The 25,550-nt window shown below is 40.9% G+C and overlaps 1 protein-coding gene across 4 annotated transcripts in view; it reads right to left on the bottom strand.

Moving 5' to 3' along the window:
* Nfx1 (nuclear transcription factor, X-box binding 1) overlaps positions 1-25,550 on the bottom strand; it is a 66,973-nt gene that overhangs the window by 27,578 nt on the left and 13,845 nt on the right. For all 4 annotated transcript variants that reach the window (XM_063226610.1, XM_003470831.5, XM_063226602.1 and 1 more), the window contains exons 4-10: positions 24,409-24,486; positions 19,955-20,060; positions 14,691-14,762; positions 11,338-11,477; positions 9,308-9,407; positions 9,007-9,224; positions 790-887 (exon numbers count right to left, since the gene is read on the bottom strand). In XM_063226610.1, coding sequence (XP_063082680.1) covers positions 790-887; positions 9,007-9,224; positions 9,308-9,407; positions 11,338-11,477; positions 14,691-14,762; positions 19,955-20,060; positions 24,409-24,486 — 812 coding nt within the window. The remainder of the gene's footprint in view (positions 1-789; positions 888-9,006; positions 9,225-9,307; positions 9,408-11,337; positions 11,478-14,690; positions 14,763-19,954; positions 20,061-24,408; positions 24,487-25,550) is intronic.

Here is a 25,550-nt window from a genome sequence, read left to right on the forward strand (position 1 = left end):
AGGGCTTCAAGTCTCACGTATATCAGTAGGCCTCTGAGAAACTGTAGACTAACATAGGTCATGCCAGAGACCCAACACACTCAACAGAGACTTGGGTTGGACTTCCCTAGGTGGCAATATTCCAAGCATAACGATACTGAGAAAAGAAACAAGCACACTGCCAATACTGGCATTGAGACTGACGTCCTGATTCCATGGGGAGAAGAAAACTGAGGTTCTGTATATGGTACTTTCCCAGACTCTGTCTTCTTCCCTTGGCTGATTTTAATCTGTATCTTTGCCTTGTAATAAAACTGTAGCTATGAATCCAACAGCTTTCAGTGAGTCTTACTAAATTAAGTCTTGATGGTGGGTGGTCTTTAGGACCAATGATTCTGCAGCTGGCATCAGAAGTGGGTAGTCGGGCAGACTGCTCTAAGTTAGCAGCTGTCCAGTCTCTTACAGCAGGTGTTGGAAGTGAAGCCAGTCTGGTGGACTATGTCTTTTTAACTTCTTAGTAGGCTACCTCCTTGCAACAGGCCTACTGTTGCTCTTTTCACATTTATATTTAGTAATGCTATTTGTATACCTGCCTTAATCCCACTATGAATTTTTGAGCCTTGAATTCTAGAATTTCCATATCTACCCTACAATTACCTTGTAGTAGGTTTGGGTTAGTCTACATTGAGTGGAGTCATTGAATCACACACATTACGACAAGAATAAAACTGAGCTTACCTTTCCTTTCCTCCCATAATCACCATTTTAAAAGCACTGATGAAAACAACTCTAGCTTTGTTTAGGATTTACCTTTGTTCTGAAAGAACATCTGCAGGAAATAACTGATGTGCGAGAGCATGGTCCACAGTCTCCTTCATGGCAGAGCTTTTCGCAGGTGTGAATAAAATCTTTAATAAAAATGAAAAAAGCTGGGAATGAGAATTGCAACTACTCATTTTCATACTGCCAAATTCACAAGTCACACCGGTCTTCTACTCTACTCCCTGAAACACCAGAATCAGAGTGCAGGAAAGAATGCAGTCAGCTCTGCCTCCCCTATCTTCCCTTCATCCGGTGGGCTAAGGCCTTTGCAGATACGGATGGCGCACAGTGTGGACCAGTGGAATTGCTCCAATGGGCACACTGCTTCACCTGGGCCAAACCGTCTTCTGAGTTCTCTTACGCTCCAGACCAGACTGAAGTCTTCTTAAAACGTTAAGACTTAACTTAGACTAGACTTAAAATCTTAAAATGGATGACACTGCTGAAGTGCTGTTGACCCTGAAAGCATCTAGAGATTCAGTTCTATGAATGTCTGGCAAGGGCGGCCCACAGTTACTAGAGGAGATTTTGGACAAGTCCTCCTTCAAGGGCACCTTGGAACAGTCTCTTTCTCATGGCTACTGTTTCCGAGAGATATTCTTTCCATTCTTTAATTTCCAGATTCATTGCATCTTTGATTCTAAAGTCTCTCCTGATGCTAGCATGTAGTTGGACTTTCATTGTATTCTGACATAGGATTTTGCTAAACCGTCCAGGCTGGTCTCAAACTTGCAATCCTCTTGCCTAGCCTCCCAAGGAGCAGGGATTACAAGTATGTGCCACTGCATCCAGCTGTTTTGTTTTTTTATTTAGTCTGAAAAGTATCTTCTTTTATTTAAGCCAGTCACATTCTGTATTATTACTGAATAGCTGGGTCTGTGTCTAAAAGTTTTAGTTTTCTATGTTTTGGTCTTTTTGAGACCGGGTCTCACTATACAGTTTAGGCTGGACTTAAGTTCACTTTATAGCCGAGGCTGGTTCTATCTATACCTTGTCTTGCTAATCTAATCCTCTTTCACTGCTGTCTTTTGCACTAAGTCAATGTTTTCTACATAGTAACATGTTTCTATCCCTGGTTGCTCTGAGGCTATGATCATGTTATCAGAATGGATTCTGGATTTAAATCAGTGAAGAAGCTTTATTCCTGTATAACTGTATTCTTTATATCCTGTATAACTATATGTTGTTACAAACCAAACATTGATTCCATCCCATCTCCTTTGTGCTGTCATCATTAAATATATTTCTAGGCATATATCAAATATAATATGTATCGCATATGTTATAGGCCCAACAATATAGTTACATACAGTTAATTATATACAATTTATACAGTTGCTTTTAAAGTGGATTGGGAAAAAAGAAACATGCATGTCTAGTCTTTTATAATTATAGTTATCTTCAGTAGTAGTCCTTTTTCACACAATTTGAATTTCCAAGTTTTTTAGCCCACAGAACTTCTTTTAGTATTTACTGTACAACAAATCTGTCTGCTAACAATTAATTTCCTGGTTTTATCAAAGTTTTGAAAGACAGTTTCCCTGGATGAGATTCTTGGTGGCATTTTTCCAGCACTTTAATACGTCATCTGTGACAGTTAATTGTAATTTCAACTAGAGTGGACTAAGAAATGCCTAGCACATTAACAGGAGACAGTTCTGGCTGTGTCTGGATGACTGAGGCACAGGCTGAAAACAGGGAAGACACCCCAGAAGTGGGTGGCACGACAGGAGTAGAGCCTGGACGGACAGATGTGGAGAGAAGTCTTCCCTTCTGCTTCCTCCTGGGAGCAGCTCCTGTCTTCTGGAAACATGTGTCCAGGTCCTCTTGGCTTCAATGTACTCCTCAGTCTCCTGACACAGACCCTCTGGCTTTCCAACCAGTGTCTGCAGTGACCTCCAAGTCTCAGACTTTTGACATTCTTCCACCCCAATTCAGCAGGCAGCCATTTTAAGCCTACTTAGTATATCCTTTATATATCAGGAGGCTGAGGCAGGAGGATTGTGAGTTTCATGTCAGCCTAGGGTACATAGTGAGTTCAAGGCCGGTCTGAACTAAATAATGAATCCCTCTCTCAAAAAGCCAAAAAAGTGTGCTGTTTTTCTGAAGCTCTGTTTACTTTTTCTCTGTCCTTGGGTTTACATATTTTACATTAGTCTCTCTTCACATTCATTAATCATTTCTTCTAAACACTTGATCTTTGCTAATCTAACATCTACTTACTTTCACAGGTACATTTCCGTTGCCTTTCATCCTTCTGTTTCTTTGCATAGCTCATTCTTTTCCCCTTAGAAGACATTTTAGCACAGCAATTCTGGATATGCTTCTCCTCACCGTACCTTGCTCTTGTTGTGTAACTGTTGCCTTGTTTGTTCTGTAGTTTGGCTAAACAACCCGTAGTACCAGGCTGTTGTTACTGCTCTTTGACAGCCAAGCCTTGGAAGTATACACACATGCTGAGATGACAGTAGTTTTGTTTTTGTTTTTTATTAGCACAGTTCATGTTTGCAGTACATAACGATTATATTCCTTTTGGGGAGTTGGTATATTACATCGTTTTTTCCCCCTCAAGACAAGGTCCTAGGCTGGACTCAAACTCATGGTGGTACTCCTGCCTCAACCTCCTGAGTGCTAGGGTCCCAGGCATGTACCACCATGCCTGGTGGTGCATGTGCATCTTAATTCTTGTTTCATCCCCTTTCCCTTCCTCCATCCCTCTGAGAAAGCTTTATCTCCCTACTTCTTCTTACCTATCTTTTATTTTGCTCTTTGAGTTCTCATACAGAAGAAACCAGGTGATACTTAAGCTTGGATGTGGATTTATTTTACTTACCATTATGGTCTCAGGGTGCATGTTTTCCTACAATGACTCAATTTATCTCCGTACTGATTTCCATAGTGATTTTACTAGCTTACATTCTAACAGACAACAAAGAAGGGTTCCTCTTCCCCCAACAATCTTGCAGCATTTGTTACTGTTTGGTTTCTTGATGACAGGCATTCTCTCTGGGGTAAGATGGAACCTTAGTGTTGTTTTAATCTGCATTTCCCTAAAAGCCAGCGATGCCAAACACTTTTTAAGTATTTATTTGTCCTTCTTCTGAGAAGTGCCCATTCATTTCAGCTGTCCACTTTTTGGGGGGTCTTTCACTTTGTGTATGTGTGTGTTTCCCATATATTCTGTGTATTAGTGCTTTCAGAAATATCTGGCAGGGGCTGGGGGTTTAGCTCAGCGGCATAAGCGCCTGCCTTGCAAGCAGGCAGTCATGAGTTCGATTCCCGGTACCGATAAAAAGGAAAAAGGCAGGGGCTGGGGATTTAGCTCAGCGGCATAAGCGCCTGCCTTGCAAGCAGGCAGTCGTGAGTTCGGTCCCCAGTACTGATAAAAAGGAAAAAGACAAAAAAAAAAAAAAAACAAAAAACATAAAAAAAAAAAAAAAAGAAATATCTGGCAAAAAATTTTGAATTCCATTATCCCTCTGCTAAACTGTGTGCGTCATTTGGGATTGTGCTCATTAACTCCTAGCTCTAATGTTTCCAGCAATGTTGTCACAGAAATACTCAGCAGAGTGATCCATGAAGGTCTGGACAAGAAGAGTCTTTGTCCCTAGCCCAGTAGAGCTCCTGTTAGCTGTCTCCTTCCTTGGTTCTTCTCTCTAGTGAAGCTCTGGCCTTTCCTTTGGCTTACTGCTTTTTATTAAGAGGTGCTATTATTTTCTTTTTAAATGAGTTTATTTTATCGGTACATATTTGCAGTCCACAGACTTCACCATCATCTTGGGGAGTGGTTACCTGTACACTCCACAGCTGGTTTCCCTTGTCATCCCCTCCCTCCTCCAATCCCCTATCCCACTTTTCATCCTTGTTACGGTACATAATGTTCACATTCATTGAGGTTATCGGGTTCCTGTATGTGGTATGCCTCTATTCTACTTCCTCTCCTCCTCACTCCTCAAGCCCTTTCCCTTGCAAAGGTGCTATTCTTATTTCCTAAGGGGTCCTCAGCCCCCACACAATTTCAAAACGGTCAGTTAGTTAACTTGGGGAGTACTCTGGAGAGCTCTTCCCATGGACTGCCTCCACCCCTGAGAAAAATACGCAGAGTTCTAGGCAGAGTTCTAGGTGGGCCGGTAGCCTCTGGGGTCTTGCGGTTCCTCGGTCTTCCTGGAGGTGGAAGCTCTATGAGAGTTGCGGTGAGGATCACGTGGATTCAGTGTTCTGCTGCAAAGCTCTGTTCTACAGGTGAGGGCCTGGTGGAGGACAAGAGCCTCGAACTTCCCCATTGCATTCCCCAGAAATTCAGCCTTTTTAATTTGACATTGGAGGGATAAGACATGTTAGCAGTCTGTCCCTCTCAGTGAGATATGACAGTCACTGCCTGGGAGCCAAGGGGAGAGAGTCACATCTTCCTGGCCACAGTCACCATTGTGTGTGTGGCCGAAATGGGGACTGAAGCTGGGGTGCTCTGTGCTGAGCTACATACTGACCCTTTATTTTTAATTTTGAGACAGGGTTTCACCAAGTTGCTAAGTTGCCTGCCTCAGCTTCCCAGACTTCTGGAACTATAGGCAGAACCACCATGCCTATTTTATATTCATTTTGAGTGGAGCTTTTGTCAAGCTGAAGGGAAGAGGGAATAAATGGGGTGCAGCTCAAATGCCATAGACTCTTGCTACTCTCAGTAGATTTTCTTTTTTCTTTTTTTTTTTTTTTTTGGTCTTTTTCGTTTTTATCGGTACCAGGGATCGAACTCACAACTGCCTGCTTGCAAGGCAGGTGCTTATGCCGCTGAGCTAAATCCCCAGCCCCTCAGTAGATTTTAATAAATACCTCTTTATTTGATGTAGGACAATTTCCAGAAATGTTTTTGGTATCTTTGAGATAGAGTCTTGCTATGTAGTCCAGACTGGCTTTGAACTCACTTTGTAGCCTAGGCTGTCCTTAAACTTGTAGCAATCCTCCTGCCTCAGCTTCCTGAGTGCTGGGGTACAGGCGTGTACCACCACACTCAGCTCAGAAACTTTAGTTTTCTGTAGCCTTGCTTATTTTGTTAGGGAGTGGATCCATAGGGAGCCCCTTATGCTACCATCTTGAATATGGAACTGCACCTATCATCTCTTATACCGAAGCTGTATCTCTGACATAAAGATTTCCTATTGGCTGAGATACTAAAAGACCTAAAAGCTTTCTACAAATAGGCTAGGTCTGGATAAGTTGAATCAGTACTACTTCCAGCCACAGACTTATCCTTATCTTTCTTGTAAGCTCTTCAGTCCAACTCAACTTAAGACTTGTACACAAAGCTAGACATAGTGGCCCATGCCTGTAATTTTACTACTCTGGAAGGCTAAGACAGGAGATTGGAAGTTTTATCCCAGACTGGGCAATTTAGCAACTTAGAACTGGTCTTGAACTATAAGATAATAGAGATCTGGGAATATAATGTCAGTATAAAGGCCCTAGATTCAAGCTCCATATCAAATCAAACGAACAAACAACAGAAACATTTTACTTTTTTTTTTGTCTCTTTGAGACAGGGTCTTGTTGTACAGTTCAGGCAGGCCTTGAGCTCACATTGTAGCCCAAGCTGGTCTCAAACTCACAACGATCCTCCAGCCTCAGCCTCCCGAGTGTTGGGATTACAGGCATGTGCCACCATGCCTGGCAAAAACATTTTACATATTAAAAACCTGCTGGGTATACGATAGGCAAAGTGGTCTAATACTGAGGTACACTTTAGCCCCAACCAAAATTCATTGATGTTTGCTTTTGTTTTTCCCTTTTGTGGTGTTTGGGAACAAACTCAGGCCTTGTGCATGTGAGGCATGTGCTTTACCACTGAGCTATACACTTTTAGACCATTTCCAAAATTTTTAATAGTGTCTATGATATTAACCTGCTCTGCCAGCTCTTTTTGCACACTAAAGATGGATAAAATTTGCACTTTCAAAAAGAACCCTGAGTAAAATATAAACACATTTTAAAATTTATTCACAAAGTTGGATATTCCCAAAAGAATTTAAATTTTTAAGAAACTAGAAAAATACTAACTAAAGAATAGCTACAAGATATATGATTAACTGAAAAAAGCAAACTGGATTAAAATATACAAGGTACAGCTACATTTAGGAAAATGTAAAAATTAGATATTTTAGTGTGATATACAGGCATATAGATATATAGAAGATTACCTAGGAAGTTCTCCATCCATCAACATTGCTTCCAGTGGCAAAGGAAGAGATGCATGGAAGTAGCTCAATTTTCTTCTGTGTATTTCCATACTGGTTAAAGTTTTTAATAATGATATTGTATTACATTCTCATAAAACCATTTTTTAAATTAAGTAAAAAAATTTCAAAATTCAAGAAAAATAAAAAATCAGTCTGCCTAGGGGCTGAGAGTGCAGCTTAGTGGCAGAGAACTGGCTTAGCCTCTCTGAGGCCCTGAGCTCTAACCCTAGCTCTGAAGAAAAAAAGAAAAGAACAACCAAATAAAACATTGCTGAGGTAAAGTGATTATTTTATAACTCCTTAATCTGGTCACCCGAAGCCCTGTTTTCAATAGTTACTCCTCTTCTCTTGAGCAAGTCTCTGCATTATTCATTTTACATTGCTTTTTTCTTTTGTTTTCAGTAGACTAAGCCTTGAGGTAGGGAGGCATTTTACATATGAAATTCTTACATGACTGACACACATCCACCATCCTTCATGATTTACAAGTCATCTGATTTCCATTTCATATATAAATTTCATAGCAGGCAGAGAACTAAGAGAAAACTGTTTTTTTTTCCTAATGCAGCTGGAAGTTGAGCTAAAATATAAGGGAGAGGCTGGGCGTGGTGGCACATGCCTGTAACCACCACTTGGGAGGCTGAGGCAAGAAGACAGCTATAAATCTAAAGTCAGCTTGAGCTGTACAGTGAGTTTAAGATCAACCTGAACTATACAGCAAGACTGTCTCAAAAACAAAACAAAACACAAACAACAACAACAACAAAGACACAGAGAGAGAGCATTTCTTCCCTCTATATAATTTTGAAATCAGACTGAGAAAAAGAAGTAGGGTTCTCTAGTCATTCCTGCTGGTATGGAGAAAAAAAAAATTGAAATTTCTCCTTTCAATACAGTGGAAACCAAACTAAAGAGCCCAGTTTTCCCTAAGAAGCATGATTAATTACAGAAATACCTTTCCTATTCCTATTAGAGCCTAAGTTGCCTCTAAACTCACTAGAAAGTGAAGTTGTCAGGCTGGGAATTTAGCTCAGTGGCATAAGCACCTGCCTTGCAAGCAGGCGCTCGTGAGTTCGATCCCTGGTACCGATAAAAAAAGTGAGGTTGTCAAGTCATTGCAAAACTGTCCATGTATGTCCCCAAAGACTAAGTTAGAAGGACTCTGTTAAACTCAAACTATATCTAATTCCAACCAACTTTTTCCTTATCCTTGTATGTAAGTAATTAGAAACCACTATTAAGAAAAAAGGGAATTACTAAAAGTGGGCAGGCAGGCACGCTAAAAATACTGACAAGAAAATAAAAATATCAAACGATACAAACTGCCTACGGGTACGGGGCGACTAGCTAGAGAAACGGTAGCAGGCCCTGAAGCAATCATTGTGTTAAGTTTAATGCAGTACCAAGTTCATGAAAATAATGACTGAGCCAATAAGAGGAAAGAAATTCAGAAACCTGTTTAGAGAAGAGAATATAAATTCTAGAAAAGTCTTCATCTAAACTGTTGCTCAAAAGGTGTTAGCTCAGCTATATGGGAAATGGTTAGAAAGAATGATATTCTTTGGTCTCGAAGGCTGAAATATCATTGTAGTCCTTAAAACATCTCATCCAATTAGTTTAGCATGTTCTAATCACAGGAAAAAGCATTTAAACACTTGCTGAACTCTGGATTAGTAAAAGAAAATATGATGTTTTTTGTAGAGTAGGTTGCTGAAAGAAATCATAATCTCCGAAGTAGTGTCTCAGCATAGCTGTTCACAGTTGGCAATAAAATACCTGAACTGGAGAGATCACCTGGGCTAATAAATATTTCATATGTATATCTGGATGAAGATTTTTCCTAAGTACCTACACAAATCTGGTCATAACAGAAGAACCTGTGATCTCATCACCTCTTCACTTTGCCAAAGCATTATTGCTGCCAAACAGCTATTTAAAGGAATACTTTAAAGCCAGCTTCATCCCAACCAGTTACCTGAGGAACCACAAGGCAGAGGCTTGCCACACACTTTTCCGCATGAAGGGACAGGATCCATGCATGTTCTCCGACCGGAACTTCCTAGTTCTAGCAACTGGCTGAGAGGAGTTTGGCCACACGGGCAAAAGCGTACCAGATAGGGGAGCCGTGGGCAAGGCTGGCAGGGCTGAGGGTGGCACACTTGAGAACATGTATGGTTCCCACACTTCAAGTCCCTATAAAGAAAAACAACAGACTATCAAACAACTGTTGCATAAAACACAGCTTTATTCTAACTGAAGAAAATGTAAGACCTTACTTGCCACATATCTTTAAACAGCTGAAGTCCCCAAATCCATCAGACTTTCCCGTGTCTGTTCCACATAAAACATCTCGGGGTGTGCTGCCACAGTAGCATACTTGAAATTGACACAATTCCAAAATCAACAGATTAGTAACTTGTACGTGTTCTTAAATATTCCTAACACTCTATAAGAAGATACAAAATGTAGCTGGGTAAGGTGTCACATGCTTATAATCTCAGCACTCTGGGAGGCTGAGGCAGGAGGAGTACCAGGTTTAAATCTAGCTGGGCAACTTAATGACTGAGTGACAGCCTGTCTCAAAATAAAAAAATAAAATAAAATAAAAAAAAAAATAAAAATGGGCAGGTCAGCGAGAAGGTTCTGGGTTCAATCCCCTGTGTTGAAAAGAGGGAAGAGAAAAAATAAAGAGAACACAACATGCTTTGCACTGAAATGCTGATCAGATTTGATGCAGAAATGAATGCAGGTCTAAGATCCAACTCAGAGCTTAATACAGTAATAAATACAAAAGGCCTTGTTAAACTGCCAGTACCCATAGTACCACTGCAGCACATCATGAGAGCAGCATTCACATGACACAACCATTAAAATGCATAGAGCCTACCCTCTGGTTCATAATGCCACGGTGGAATACCATGGGTTCTGAGGCTCCCTGGGAGATGTCACAGGGATGGGCTGACACCTGGACCCTATCCTCACATCACACAAGCAGCATAGGTTAGATGCTTTTACGGAGTTCACGCAAAATGGATACGGAAACGTCTTTGCTACTAAAAGTATTTAAATTATCATAGCAGCATATAATCCTTCATTATTTGTATGCTATTGTTAAATCTGAAGTAATCATATTTGAGTAGTCACATGGAGCAAAAAGTTTCAAATACTTTGGGTGGGCTGGGGGTATAGCTCAGTGGTAGAGTGCTTGCCTACCATCCAATCACCAGTATTGCAAAACAAAATAAAACCTAATTGGATGCAATAAGCACTTATCAGATAAATTAATACAGATATAGGAGAAAATTAGTATTTGTGAAATCAATAAATTGATAAACAACTTCTAGCAACTAGGACCTTCCATGAACAGGCTTTTCTTTGCTAAATTTCTGCTCATACAGGACACAGCCTATTTTCAGAGGTAATATTATCAGTTAAGGGTAAGAAAATTATGTCAATAAAACAAAATGGAGCCTTTGGTCAATTAGGAAATAATCTGAGTGTAATACCAAAAAAATTTTGTTGTACTTAGGCACAAGGTGGTGACAGAAGGGTTTGAGTCCCAGCTGGGTGGATACTGCTAGGGAACCAACGACAGTCTGGAGGAAGGGCTCTGTTGCCCACCTTATGTTTGCTCAGCACTTTATCCACACATGAATGAGTACCTGCAAGGAAGGCTTATTAAATCTCTACAAAAGGCTGAAAGGCTAGAAGAAGTACCATTTGAGAAGACAACTATGCATGGCCAAAATACTTCGGAGATATTTGCCATTTACAGAAAACTGAAAAAAGGGCCGGGGATGAAACTCACTGCAGAGGTCCTAGGTTCAATCCCCAGCATTAAAAAAAAAAAGGAAGAAAGAAAAAAACAAAAGAAACACACATACTTTTATCTATTCCCCCCACACCCCCGAATATTTCAGTTTTCTGGCTTGGGGTTCCTGTGAATATGTACCCCTGGAAAGTCTCTTTATCACTTATGCGCACAGGTCATAAGATACACAGATTGACTTAAAAAAAAAAAAAAAACACCAAACTTGTCTAAAGTTGTTGTTGTGCCATTATACACACCTGCCAGCAATGTATGAAAATTCCAGTTGTTTTCATTTTGCCACCATTTGGTCATTATTTTTATTTTAGCTATCCTATTAAGGGTAGACAGGTACCTCACTCTGGGTTTGGACTTTTCCCCCTTCTCTTTGATCCTCCTTTCTCACTGTGGATTTTTAAAAAATAGTTTTACTGCAATATAATTTATGTAGCTCCAGAAAAGCCCACCAGGACTGCCAGCTGGTGTGCACACACTTACCCTGATTCAGTAGGACCCGGCAAGGCTGGCACGGACCCCCGTGGCACAGCTCGGCACAGTGGTGCTGACCACAGTTCAAAATATTCTCACATGGGTTAGAACAGTGGACGGAGACAGCCTGACCACAGCGAACTGTGTGCCTGTGAAGAAAGTAGATGTAAAGACGACATCAGTCAGGAGACTGAGGCAGGAGGATCTTTGTGAGTTCAGGACCAGCCTGTGCTATAAACTGAGCTCAAGTCTAGCCTGACTGCATAGCAAGACTCTATCTCAAAAAGACCAAAAAAAAAAAAAAAAAAAAAAAAAAAAAAAAAAAAAAAAGACATCAGGCCAAACGATTCTGCTGCACAGCTAAACCAATACTGAAGGCCAAATTCTTTTCTTAAAATCTACTAACTCTTTTGATACTGTTGCCCCCTCCATGTTTTTGAGATGGGGTCTTGCTATGTAGTCAGGCTGGCCTTGAACTCATCATAATGACCTGCCTGCCTCTGCCTCCTGAGTGCTGGGATTACAGGTTGTGCCACCACAACCAGCCCTTGCCTGACTTTTTTCCTGTATCTCCTTCCCCCAATTTTTATATCCTTCATTACTCTCTCCTTCATTTTCTTTCCTCTCCTTTATTGCTTTCATATCCTAAGTTTTCTGATCAATGCGATACTGAAGGCTATTCCTGTGAATTTGTTCTATGTGATTTCATCTGAATCCCATGAAGCAGCATGTGGGAGGGAAGAAAGACCGGAGATGAAGGCTAGAAGATCCAGACTGTTGTCCTAGTTTTGCCTACAGTTTCCCCCTTGTGGACTGGGAGGAAAGGTATCCAGCTTAGACACAGACTGAAAACAAAATAAGCTTCTCCTGGGACTCAGCATGCTGGCACTTTATGTTGCTATGTTACTAGATCTCACTTTGATTCACAGTGCAGAAATCACTCTAGTTTTGTTCTAATAAACATGTTAATTTTGCAGATTTATGGGCTTTTAGACCATGTCTTTGATCTCTTTCTAGGATTTAATACTTAAAGTCTACTCTCCTGCAAGAAGACTTTTATTCCATCCTTTAATCCTATTGCAATAATTTATTTTATTTTAAAAGTTGGATGTAGTGGCACCCCCCCAGTAACCTAGCTGAGGCAAGAAGATCATGACTTTGAAGCCAGTATGGTCAAAATAACAAGATTCATCTTAAAACAGACCCTGTTTCAATGATAATTAAGTGAAATAAAGTAAAAATAAAAAGTCATTGTTCAAAGCCAAGTCCTTCCTGCAAGCTGGTGCCATGTGACACCAGCCCTTTCCTTTGAGCCAGCGCCATTTGCAGACCATGGGGGAGAACAAGAAGCCAACAAAAAGCCAAGACCTCCCTGCAAGTTGGTGCCATATGCAGGCCACAAGGAGGAGAACCAGATGCCAGCCCCTTCCGGCATGTGGGCTGAGAGACAAGAAGAGTCAACATCCCCTCCACTTCCAGGGACTGGCTGATCTGGAGAAACACAGGCTGAGAGGAAAGCTACCAAGGTGAAACACAGCTTAACGCTTGTAGTGTTTAGTGTTTCACTGACTTTGTAGCCTAAAGCTGGTGGTCTGATCATCTATTCAGAGGCTAACAATAAGCAATGTAGTGTGTATGGGGAGCTCCTTGTGAAGGTGGTAGTCACTGTTAATAGGGATTATCTTGTTATCTTGTTTTGAAGTCCTGGATCATTCTCATTGTTTTGTTTGGTAGGGTTTTATTCTGTTTTATCTTGTTTGATTTTATTGTATCTGATGGTAGGAGCAGTTATTTCAAAGACAACAAGTTATACTATGGTAGCCATTTTAGATTTACTGTTATCTTGCTTTAAAGTCCTATATTGCATTCATTGTTTTGTTTTTATTGGCTCTATTCTGTTTTGCTTGATTTTACTATGTCTGAAGGTACAGACAGCTATTTTGAAGACAAGATGCATTATGGTAACCATTGTTGACTTCCTATGATCTTGTTTTGAAATCCTGCGTCATGCTGTTTTGTTTTGATTGGCTTTACTCTGTTTTATTCTGCTTGGTTTTATTCTCTTTAAAGTAAAAATTACAGAACAAGGTCACTGTTCTAATACATAGATGACTAATGTACAGATGATCAACATAATGGCTATCATCAGCCTATTATACAACCATATGCCTAGCATCATGTTTAACATCAACCTCTTGAGATAGACACTATTATTTAATTTTTTTTTTAATTGTCTTTTTTGAGATGGGGTCTCGCTATGCAGTTCAGGCTGGCCTTGAGCTCATTTTGCAGCCCAGGCTGGCCTTGAACTCACAACGATCCTCCCACCTCAGCCTCCCAAGTGCTAGGATTACAGGCGTAAGCCACCACGCCTGGCTTATTATTTAGTTTTATGATAAGAAGAATAAAGCTCACAAAACTGTTCAACTTGCCCAGGATCAACAAGTTATGCAGTAGACCCCACATCTGATCTTCTGACCAGAGTGACTGCATGTGTCTCACAGGCCACACTGCTACAAAAGCACATCCCTGAGTATGTGCATGGTCTCATTTAGTCTCAGAGTCTAGCAATCATTTTAAGCTCTTCCTGAGCCTTTGAGGTACTCCACAGCTATCAGTAGGGCTTACACTGAAGATGCGGGAGAACTTGCATTATAATAGGGCGCAATTACTGGGCTTATTTATTCTTCCGTGCAACAATATTTACTGAGAAATCTAGATGCCAGCAGAACACTATGCTGGGCACAGAGAAAACTGTACCTGCCTCCTGGACCTTATTAAGCCTAGGCTCACCTCCTGGTTTTGCTATCCATTAGAAGATTAAGAAAATTCTTGTCACTTTGGAATTTCACTGAATGGGTAATTTTACAATCTCACTGTGCATACAACTTCTCAATCAACTATAATGTTGTGAAACAGGACTAGTGGCATAAATAAATGCAGAACAGTCCCACAATTGGCCCTCCATGTCAGTTTTATACCCACAGATTCAACCAAGAGCAGATACTTTTTAAAAAAATTATATCCAGCTGAACATGTAAAGACTTCTTTCTTGCGATTATTCCCTAAACAACATAACTGAATGACTATTTACATGATATTTACATGTATTAGGTAATACGAGCAATGTAGAGATGATTTAAAGTACACAGGAGGATACGTGCAGGTTATATGCAAACACTAAACCATTTTGTGGAAGGGACTAAGCACCCAGGCGCCTGGAACCAACCCACTGTCACAGGATCATTTTATTACACTTACTACTTGTCTATATCTACTAATTAATTTTTGCTTTGAAAATTCACAAGTAAATCATGCATGTGGAAACTGAAGTCTTCTTTAGAGTACAATTTTAACTTTACCTGGTTCGTCCACATTCACATGTCTTAGTCATAAACGCAGGGCAGGGTGGGCAGGGTCCAGGATGGCAGAGACTGAAAAACAGAAAAGCTACAGTGAATAAATCATACCATCTATCCAAACCAAAACAAAGCTGCCTCAACTGGGTCTTACATGTTTTAGTATTTCTCTAAAGCTCAGCACTTAGCAAAACCCTATTTCAAAATAAAAAAATCAAAAAAGGGCTACAGATGTACCTAAATGTGATAGCCTTAGGTTCAATCCCCAGTACCACAAAAACAAATAAATGTAGGGTTAAAAGCTTCAGCCCAGTTGGACATGGAGGTGCAAGCCTGTGTTCACAGCACTTCGGAGCTTGGAGGCTGAGGCATGAGGACTGCCATGAGTGCAAGGCCAGGCCAGGCTACGTAATGACATAGTTCAGGCCAGATTGAACTATACAGCAACACTGTGTCAAAAAAAAACAAAAAAAACTAAGTTGCAGCCTGTGCGGACAACTTCCCAAGGGTCTGTTTCTAAATAATAACTTGATTAAGGAAGGGAGGGAGGTTGGTGCTGTGATTCAGCGCATCAGTCCAAGGCCTTTCAAAAAGAGAACAATCAATCAGGCCAGGTCTGGTGGTGCACACCTACAATCCCAGCACACTGAGGCTGAGACATGGAATCCAAGTTTCAGGACCGGCCTGGTCTATGTAAGTAAGGCCCCATCTAAAAAAGAAAAACAAATATTCAAAGTAATGAAACTATTTAGGACATCATAGGACATTTAACCAGAAAACTAAAGCCCAAGTCAAAAGACTGGTTTTATTTGGGACTGATAACATTTTCAAATATGACACTGGCCTACTGGCAGCCGTCTGTGGGGGAGAAAAAAGTCTGGCATTCAGGTGATGGTGGAAGGCCCAAGAGTCCTACAGGAGATCAGATTCCATGCCAACAGAACCGAAATCTACTAGGCCTGCCCAGCTAGTGAGGCAGTGGCCAGCCAGTGGGGGTACATCAGGAACAGTGAGGAGACACGGTAGGGCATGGTGGTAAGCAACTGAGGGAGCCAGGGAAGGGGGCGGGTCTATTCAGGTCTCTGAGCAGAATGCTCTTTACAGGAACTGTATTAATGAAGCCAGGAGGAGAAAACCTTACAGAATAGAATTTGTAAATTCAAATAAACAACGCCCTCTGCAGAGCAGACAACCAGGCAACCATACAATACTGTCTTTCTTTCTTTTTTTTTAGTACTGGATTGAACCTGCCACCCCACGCTTGCTAGGCAGGTGTTTATGCTCCTGAGCTAAATCTCCAGCCCCCCTCCCCCCCCAACTACTTTAAAAATATGTTTGGGAACTTCTACAATTTTTTTTTGTAGAGGGAATTTTAAGAGATGGCAAGTTATAATCCCTTGGAAATTAAAAGGGAACCTGAGGCAAATCTAAATCCCTTGGGTGACAGAATTTTATGCAATCCCTCCCCTCTAAAAAACCATAGCACAGGTGCCTATAATGTAGTCTGACCGAGACAATGATAATGATTATGATACTAAGGACTAATGCAAAGTCTCGGCACTGAGCAATAGTCCCAGCCCTTTTTATTTTGTATTTTGAGACATGGTCTCATAAGTCGCTAAGGCTGTCCAGGCCTTCCTGCTTGAACTAACTTGCAGCCTTCCTGCTTGAGCTTCCTATGATGCTGAGCTTCCAGGTAGGCACCACCATGTCCAGCTTGGGATTCTTAACTTTATATGTGACCCTGAATCCAGCTCTATTAACTCTTAAAACTGAACACGAAACAATATTGGAACAAGAGCTTGTTTTTTTTTTTGTCCCTCTTTTGACAAAAAGTCTCTGAGATATACATTTAGGCACATCTCTTTAAAGGTGAGTGTCATTATTCAACAGTTATTTATATTTCACATGTTCAACCGTTCCAGGTAAATCAATCAATCAGTCTATCTATCTATCTATCTGTCTATCTATCTATCTTTGTTTATATTTCATATGGCAAGGTTCAAGCACTCCAGGTAAATCAATCAATCAGTGTATCTATATATCTGTCTATCTATCTATCTATCTATCTATCTATCTATCTATCTATCTGTCCGTCTTTGAAGCAGGGTCTCACTATAAAGTGCAGGCCAGAAGCCCTGAACTTTGCTGGCCTCAAACCTATAGTGATCCTCTTGCTTCACCCTCCTAGGTGATGGGATTATAGACCTGAGCCACCATGCCTGGCACAAATAATACAATTTAAATAATTTTAAATGATGGATAAACGGTGGGGCAGGTTTGGGTAACTCCCTGAGAATTTCTGTAACTTCGGAATTCAACCCGAGTTTCTTAGCCTCTTACACAATGGTCTGCAATGCTGGCTACATATAGAACCTTCTCTGTGAGGACAGGGCACTAGGGACTGGAACCGCTGCCCTCACTGGCTACATCTCCAGCCCTACATACAGAACCTTCTCTGTGAGGCCAGGGCACTAGGATTGGACCCGCAGCTCTCACTGGGCTCCATATCCACCCTACATATAGAACCTTCTCTGTGAGGCCAGGGCACTGGGGATTGGATCTGCAGCCCTCACTGGGCTCCATTTCCAGCCCTTGTTTTTTAGGACAGAGTCTCACTATTTTGTTAAGTTGCCTAGGAACTTGCAATCTTCCTGCCTCAGCCTCCCAGTGTGCAATGATTACAAGCATGTCCCATCACATGTGGCTATACCTGAAGAGTTTTACCCACTCCCACAGACTGCGATTGTTTTATCCACTGCCACTGACTGAATTGCTGAGATAGAGCCTGGATACTGATGTTTTAAAATGTTTTCTAGTTGTTTCTAATATGCAGCTAGGATTGAGAACTGGTGCTTGAGAGCATTTTATGACTTATGGATAATCCAAAATGGAGGAAGAGGCCAACTGTAGCTTCTGAGTCTTGGTATGTAGGAGACACACAAATCTTTGTCTGAGACCTGGAAAATACTATTGAGGAATGAGCTTTAGCAGGCTCTAGAGTCCTGACAGAAGTAAAAGCAGTTTCTAGGCCAAGCACAGGATTTCTAGAGACACAAAGGTCATAATGTACTCATTCCTTTAGTCAAGAGGTTTACCACCTAATCCGCATGACTTCTGATGTCATCTGGTAGTCATAAAAATGCCCAGTAGTAGGGGCCTAGGGATTTAGCTCAGCGGCATAAGTGCCTGCCTTGCAAGCGCACAGTTTTGAGTTCGATGCCTGGCACCAAAAAAAAAAAAAACAAAAAAAAAAAAAAAAAAAAAAAAAAACCCACTAGTGAAAAAGTGGTCATTTAGGAAATGGGTCCGTAAGGAAAGAGTCAACCAAAAGGAGGCAGCTGACTGCTCAGCGAGTCCAACGCCACACTCCTTAGTCCAGTCTGAAACAGCTGTGCCCATTGGCTGTTTGTTGGCACCACTACCACTTAACCTTGTAACAGGCCCAGGTCAAATATTTACCCCAGCTCCATGCAACACAAGCACTGAGATAACACTCTTGTATCTGCTTTGCTCTTGGATTGGGTAACAAAGCAAGAAATACCATTTTTTTTTTTTTGTCTTTTTCTTTTTTATTGGTACCAGGGATTGAACTCACAACTGCTTGCTTGCAAGGCAGGCACTTATGCCGCTGAGCTAAATCCCCAGCCCCTAGAAATACCATTTTTTGACCACTTGAAAGATTCTGTATCAAGATTCCTAGATGCATTCATTTAATTTTTATAAAAGAAGTAATATTATTCACATTACTATTTTATAGATGTATAAATTCATGCTTAAAGAAGTTACATAACATGCACTAGGTCATACAACTCAAACCCAAAATTTTAATCTTTGTCTGAGGTTAAAGTCTGAAGAAATTTATTTGTAACTGACCAATTATTTCTTTAGGACTATATTTCTCTTATTATTTAAAAGCAGAAATGGATACTTTCTAAAGATGGCTATATTTATTAAGAGGTAAAGGACTGACACCTTAAAAATACTGTCCGAAGAATGCTACACAACTGCCTTTCCCTCCACACCAAAGGCCGACCCATATACTCTCTTGGACTTGTCTGTCACTGGGAGATAAAATACGTAAGTCCATTTCCTTTTAAAAGCCTGCAATGTAATACAGTGAAAAGAGGGCTGTCTTTGGAAATCCTAGCCCCACCGCGGCCTAACACTGACCTAGGCAAGATGGTTGGCCATTGAGCCTCAAGTATAAAATGGAGATAATAAATACGTATCACTTGATTGTGGTAAGGATTCAACAAATTAACTCATGCAGAGTGCTGGTACAGAATAATGCTCAGTAAATGGTACTGTTATGGATTAAAAACTGGTGGTCACCCTAACACCAGCTGAACTAAACCAACATGGTGCTGAGTGTAGATGGCCCACCTGAGGAAAACTGCTAGCATAAATGGAGATGTGGAGAGGAAGAGTAGGGTGTAGTGTATTCTCCTAAGTGTCACTGTTTGGAGCTGCTGGTTCTCCTGGAGGAGCTTGCCATGGCTAGCTTCTCCTACATGAATTTGGCCATTATCATCAGAGGAGCTCGGGACCTTGTCGCTGAGAGTTTGGGGGAGCTCTGGTCCTTACACTGAGCATCACTTCCTGGCTCCAGAGGGGAAGGTATGTGCTGTTTAATCTCAAGGAGAAGCTTGTCATGCTGGCTTCCTGGCATGTACTCAACTGTTCTCATTTTCAGAGGAGCTTGGGTCCTTATTATCGCCGAGGATGGTCCTTTTCAGGGGAGCCCTGGTCCTCATCTTGAGTGTCACTTCTTGGCTCCAGTGTAGAACCCTCAACCTACTGGCACAGATCCTTTACCCGCTGGCATAGACTTCCTAGTTTTTACCGCCGACCGCTAGACCTTCCCAGTCCAGATCCGTAAAACAGACTTGCATGAGTCATTATCATGGGCTCTAGACCTCCAGCTGGATTTGTGGGAGGCACTGTCATGGGTTCCAGATTTTCATCTGGACTCGTGTAGGACACTGCTGTGGGATCCAGGCTGTCAGCTGGATTTTCTAGGTCTTAAAATGTTGTGGACAGACTTCCTGCATTTTCTTGTATTTAACTCTGGGTGAGTATCATCAAATACCATTATAAGTTCTCTGTCCTGCATGTAATTATTCTATGTGCAATCCCTGACTACAACAGGTACCACATCAAGCTCCACCCTGTACTGTCACATGCTAACCAATTAGGTGTATGTATATACCCACCAGCAAAGCATGTCCACTAGGAATCCCCAGAAGTTCAATTTCCCAACTTACAGGTTACAGGAATGTGGGCAGTCCTGACCAGGCTGTTTCCTTCTACAGACCTCACCACAACTATGTGGAATTTCATTTCTGCTCCATTCAGGATTCTTCACCTTGCCTAAAAGAGATGAGATCAATGTCAATGCTATCAATTTCAACCATATTTTTTTTTTTTTGAGACAGGGTTTCACTATGCAGTTCAAGTTAGCCTTGAACTCACTGTGTAGTCCAGGCTGGCCTTGAACTCAGTTATCGAACTGCCTCAGCCTCCTGAGTGCTGGGATTACAGGCATGTGCCACCAGGCTTGTCAACCATATTCCTGACTTTAATGAAATAGTACAGTATATAGCTAGCTAGCATGAAATTTAAGTGTGGTTTTCATTAGTTCAACAAGTGCATTATCTCACATCTTAAAACAAAAAAGTACACATAATGCTACTCATCAAAAGCTTTCAGCTAGGCATGGTGGTGCACATCTGTAATTCTAGCACTTAGGAGGCTGAGGCAGGATTTCTGTGAGTTTAAGGCCAGCCTGAACACACAGTGAGTTCAAAGTCAGCCTGAACTACATGGTGAAATCCTGTCTCAAAAAAGAAAAACTAATCAGGGATATAACTCAGCAGCACAGTGCCTGCCTGGCAAGTGTGAGGTCCTGATTTTGATTCCTGGTACCAATTAAAAAAAGAAAGAAAGAAAGAAAGAAAGAAAGAAAGAAAGAAAGAAAGAAAGAAAGAAAGAAAAGCAAAAGCAAAACAAAAAGCTTCCCCAAGCATGCTAAGTTACAAATTTCAGATTACCTAGGGAAGACAGTCATTTCACCTATGAAAATGCCATTCTGACTAATTGACACATTTAATTTAAGACAAACACCTACTAGATCAAACCCCTGGATTGAAAAGTATCTGAGATAAGGGTCAGGAAGAAATCAGGAAAGAAAACTACTGGGTTAAAGGGGAGGAGGTTTTCTGTAAGACTGAACAAACACAAATCCCCTGTATAGCAGGAACTTGCCCACTCTACAGCTGTAAATACATAAAAGGACTATAATTTTATAATAATGCTCTGCAAATCTTTACTGGGCATCTTCCTTGGACTCAGCAGAAAGAGGAATAAAATTCAAGGCCCAGGACTCCTCCTTACTCTTGAAGAATTCATCCTCACTTGGGTAATTTATACACGAAATGACAGCTATCCCCAGTAGGCCGCTGCTTGTCCTCTTTACTGTTTCTTTTAGAAACTCTGACTCGGCGTTTTCTGCCTTTTCTAAACCCCTGCTGTCCTCCTATGTGTCCAGTGGTCTTCTGAACATCTGCTTGAGGTTTCAGGCACCCCTGGACTCACCTACAGTCACAGTTTGTACCTTCCTTCTAGAACCCCTCCTTCTTCCGTGTGGGTCAGTAACACCAGCACTGTCAGAGGCAGACACCCAGAACCTACACAAACTACTGACTCCTTTTTTTCTTTTCATGTTTCTACTTAGTCACACCCCCGCCATCCTCCTTGCAGAGGGTCTCAACCCATCTTCCCTCCTATTACTCCGCTGCTTCATGCTGGCCAAACTTCCACCTCCTGACTATCACAAGTGCTGCCCTGTTGCTGCTGGGCTTTTTCTCTCAGATATAGTGCCCTGGTTTTGCCCTAGCATCCTTCAGGGGTCCTATCTCTCTTAGTCAGAATGACAGTTTTTGTTGCTGCTATTGTTTTGTCTTCTCTGTCAGGGGTCTGCCTGACACCCTCTTCTCACTCCTTACCATTGTATCTACTAGGTCCTCTCAACTGCAACTACCATCCTTAAATTCTACCCTCTTCAAATACTTCCACCTGCCCTTAAACAACTCTCTCTCTCTCTCTTCTCTCTAAGCCTAGTTCTTTTTGCTCTATTCTTTTCCCCGGTATCATATTTCATTGAGCATGGAACTATGGAGTCACATTTGGGTTCCTCCCTTTCCCAACACACAGGAATTATTCCTAACACATGGGAATTGTTACTAATGTTTATTTACCTTAGAAACTTTTACTTTTTCCTTTCTATACCACTCACTGTAGATTATTATTACTCTTCATCTGGATTATGGTAAGTTTCCAAACTGCTTAACCACCAACTCACCTCCATAAAACTGATGCCTTCAGTGGCTTCCTGCAGCCCAAAGGGCCACCTTTCCAGTCTTCTCTTACTCTCCCACCCCCATAGATCCTAGGGTCTATAAACTGATACTCCTCCTTTTTCCAAAAGATTGCAAACCTTCTTAGTTTTGAATTTCTGCTCATATCATTCTATAAATAAATAAGTCCTTCCTGCCTACCCAGTTTTCAAGCCCAGTCAAATCATACCTTTCATAAAAGCTTTCCTTAATCATTTAGCTAGCCCATCCCAAAGATCTCCCACACCACTTCACAGCTCCCAGTGCAATGTCAAGTTAACTGAGTTATAACAACTGTAAGGTCTGGAGAATCAATAAGTGGTCTATTTCTATTTTTTTCACAGTACAATAGCAAATTCTCAATAAAAACACATTAATAATCTTGAAGAATTGTGAAGGGCAAAGTCATCAGGTAAATAAAGCCATAGTTTACATTTCCACATCATTTTCTCTCTCGTACATCATTTTGACCTTTGCTGCACATTCTTATGCCTTCTTAGGGTTTCTAATCTAATTTGTCAGTGAAACCTCCAATGAGATTTTTAATTCCACAGTGGTACTTGTGCCTAAAATCCCTTTAAAATAAGGTAATCAAGTCAAGCATGGTGGTGCACTCCTGTAATCCCAGCAGTCTGGAGGCTGAGGCAGGCAGATTGTTGCAAGTTTATGACCAGCCTGGGCTACAAAGTGAGCTCAAGGCCAGCCTGAACTGTATAGTGAGACCCTGTCTCAAAAAGACAAAAATAAATAAATACTATAATAAAATAAGGTAATTATAAACCTTGATATTGTGCCACTTCCATATTGCCCACCTTCCCTTTGGCTGTTTGAGGTAAGGCCTCCCTATGTAATTCAGGCTGGCCTTTTGAACTCACTTCATATTCCAGGCTGGCCTTGAATTTGCAATGACCCTCTTGCCTCAGCCTCCCCAGTTCTACAGTTACAGATGTGTGCCACCATACGCGACTCCAATTTTTAATTGACCTCTTGTTTCAAGTTTCATGCTGCCTTTGCAACAGTACACTCAAGGAAATACAGAGATCAAGAGTTGACAGTCAAAAACTCTTGGTAAAAACTGCTATTTAAATGATGAGAAAGGAGAAATATGAACAAATTGGTTAGAAAAATAAGGAGAGCTTACAGAAAGAGAAGAGCTATTTATGTTGAGAAGGGAATGTCAAAGTGTCAATGGTCACACTGCCAAAGAGTTAAGATTTTATAAATCAGCCCTAGATGTGGTCAGGAAGGGATTACTGAAAACTTCTGAACATGGTTTCCCTAAGGAAATAGGATACAGCAAAAATGCAGCAGCATTAACAAACAGTAAGAAATAAAATATGAAAAATCAACTAGGCAGATATAGAAAGCCAAGCATTAAAAATCAGGAAGGGAAAAAAAAAAAAAAAGACAGGAAATAAACTAGCACTAGGAATGAGTATCTGGATCAAAGAAAGCTTTTTTCCTACTACATAGGAGGAAATGAGCTATTCAAAAACAGGAAGAAGTATTCTATAAAGGAGGAGGCTACTTGGATAGTTTATAGTTTTAGCTTACAGAAAATTTCTCTCTCTCTCTCTTTTTTTTTTGTCTTTTTGAGACAGGGTCTCTCTATGCAGTTCAGGCTGGTCCTGAGCTCACTTTGTAGCCCAGGCTAGTCTCAAACTTGAAACGATACTCCTGCCTCAGCCTCCCGAGTGCTGGGATTACAGGCGTGAGCCACCACGTCTGGCCTTCTCTCTTTATTACAAAGATAAACGACTTTATTTCTTGGATTAAAAAAAAAAAACACTATCTTAACTTCCACTGTTCAAATCTAGAATATCAAAACTGTTACTGTCAGGGTGAGGGGAATGCATGTTAATATGTACCTCTACTGCCTGGGTAGTTCTAGTCTTAAGTTAGGACCAAAAAGACCAGCACCTCAGCTCAGCTCAGAAGGCACGTGAGCCTGGTGCACAATGGGAAGGCCCACCTAACAAGCAACCTGTCAAAAAGTGCAAAGCTTGTGATAGATCCATGAAAATGGTCTTATCAACTCATACTTTGGAAGTCTGAATAGTAACTTCCAATAACAAGCCCAGCAGACCACTCTCTTGGACTGAGAACTGAGATACAATGTATGAAGTAAGATAGTTTGACCCAGGCATGGTGGCTTACTTCAGTAATCCCAGCACCTGGGAGGCTAAGGCAGGAGGATTTTGTGAGTTTGAGACCAGCCTGGACTATATAGTGAAACCTCTCAAGAAAAGACAGGGAAAAGAAAGAAAGAAAGAGAGAGAGAAAAACAGAAATAAGGCACTCTGTGTGTACATAAACAAACTTACCACAGAAACAAGTGTAGGTATTAGGAACATGTGCAGAAACATTCTGGCAGGCAGGACACCTCCAACCACTCTGGCCATCTGTCAAAAAAATGAGAGTAAACCAAATAAATTTTCTTTCAAAAGCACAAGGAGCTTAGTTGCAGAGTATGTACTTAGCATGCACATGGTGCTGGATTCAATCCCCAGGGTTTCCCAAAAGGAAAACACAAATAACTTGAAAATTTAGGGCTGGGGATATGGCTTGGTGGCAGAGGCTTGTCTAGTATATGCAAAGCCAGTGGTTCTATCCCCAGCACCACCGAAAAGTTTAAAAAATTTAAAAACTAATTTTAAACTTAAGTAGGACATAGTAGCCCATGCCTACAGTCTCAGCTACTTAGGAGGCTGAGATAAGAGATCAACTGAACCTATGAGTCTTCAGGACCAATTTGGGGATGTGAAGGCAGTCTGGCTGCAAAGTGTGCCCTCTATTTAGGGCTGGTTCTGCTAATCTGGCTGGCTCCGTGAGGGTCTCCTTCCTCCCTCACTGCTCCATGCGCATCCCTCTGAGGCTGTGGTTACAGAGGATGACCTTCGCCTATAGAAGGGGACCATTTCCTCAGTCAAGGGAATATGAATAGCAGCATCCCCTGCTAGAACCTCCAAATATGCTACCAGGAACAGCTTGGGCCATAAGGGGACGTCTTGTCTCAAAAAAAAAAGTCATTTTTTTAAATCTATAGAAAACCACATTATTGAAGAAACTGTAGTAATTTCAATGTTAAAATATCTCAGACATGGAAGAAACAAATTCATAATAGTGAATGCTTTGCTTAAATATGACACTTGAGATTACATTTATGAGGATTTTCAGATACCATGAATCAAGTAGATATATGGTTCATAAGATAAATTATTTAAATACATGCAAGAAAATATAAATGTTTTAAATTAGAGATCCACAATTCAATGAGAAAAGTCCCTAATAAACTACGCAGAAGATACGTGAAAGGCAAAACCAACTCTAGTGAAGGAAGGTAAATTAAATAGTTGCTTTGTATAAATTTCTAAAGCAAACTATACAATAAATACAAGGTGTTACTTGGATAAAAGCTATCATTTATAATAGTAAGGATCAATTTTATAATACCCTAAATATTTTA

This window comes from Cavia porcellus, unplaced genomic scaffold (assembly GCF_034190915.1).
Source record: "Cavia porcellus strain 051 isolate PalLab524CR breed Dunkin Hartley unplaced genomic scaffold, mCavPor4.1 scaffold_1, whole genome shotgun sequence".
Taxonomy (NCBI): Eukaryota; Metazoa; Chordata; class Mammalia; order Rodentia; family Caviidae; genus Cavia; species Cavia porcellus.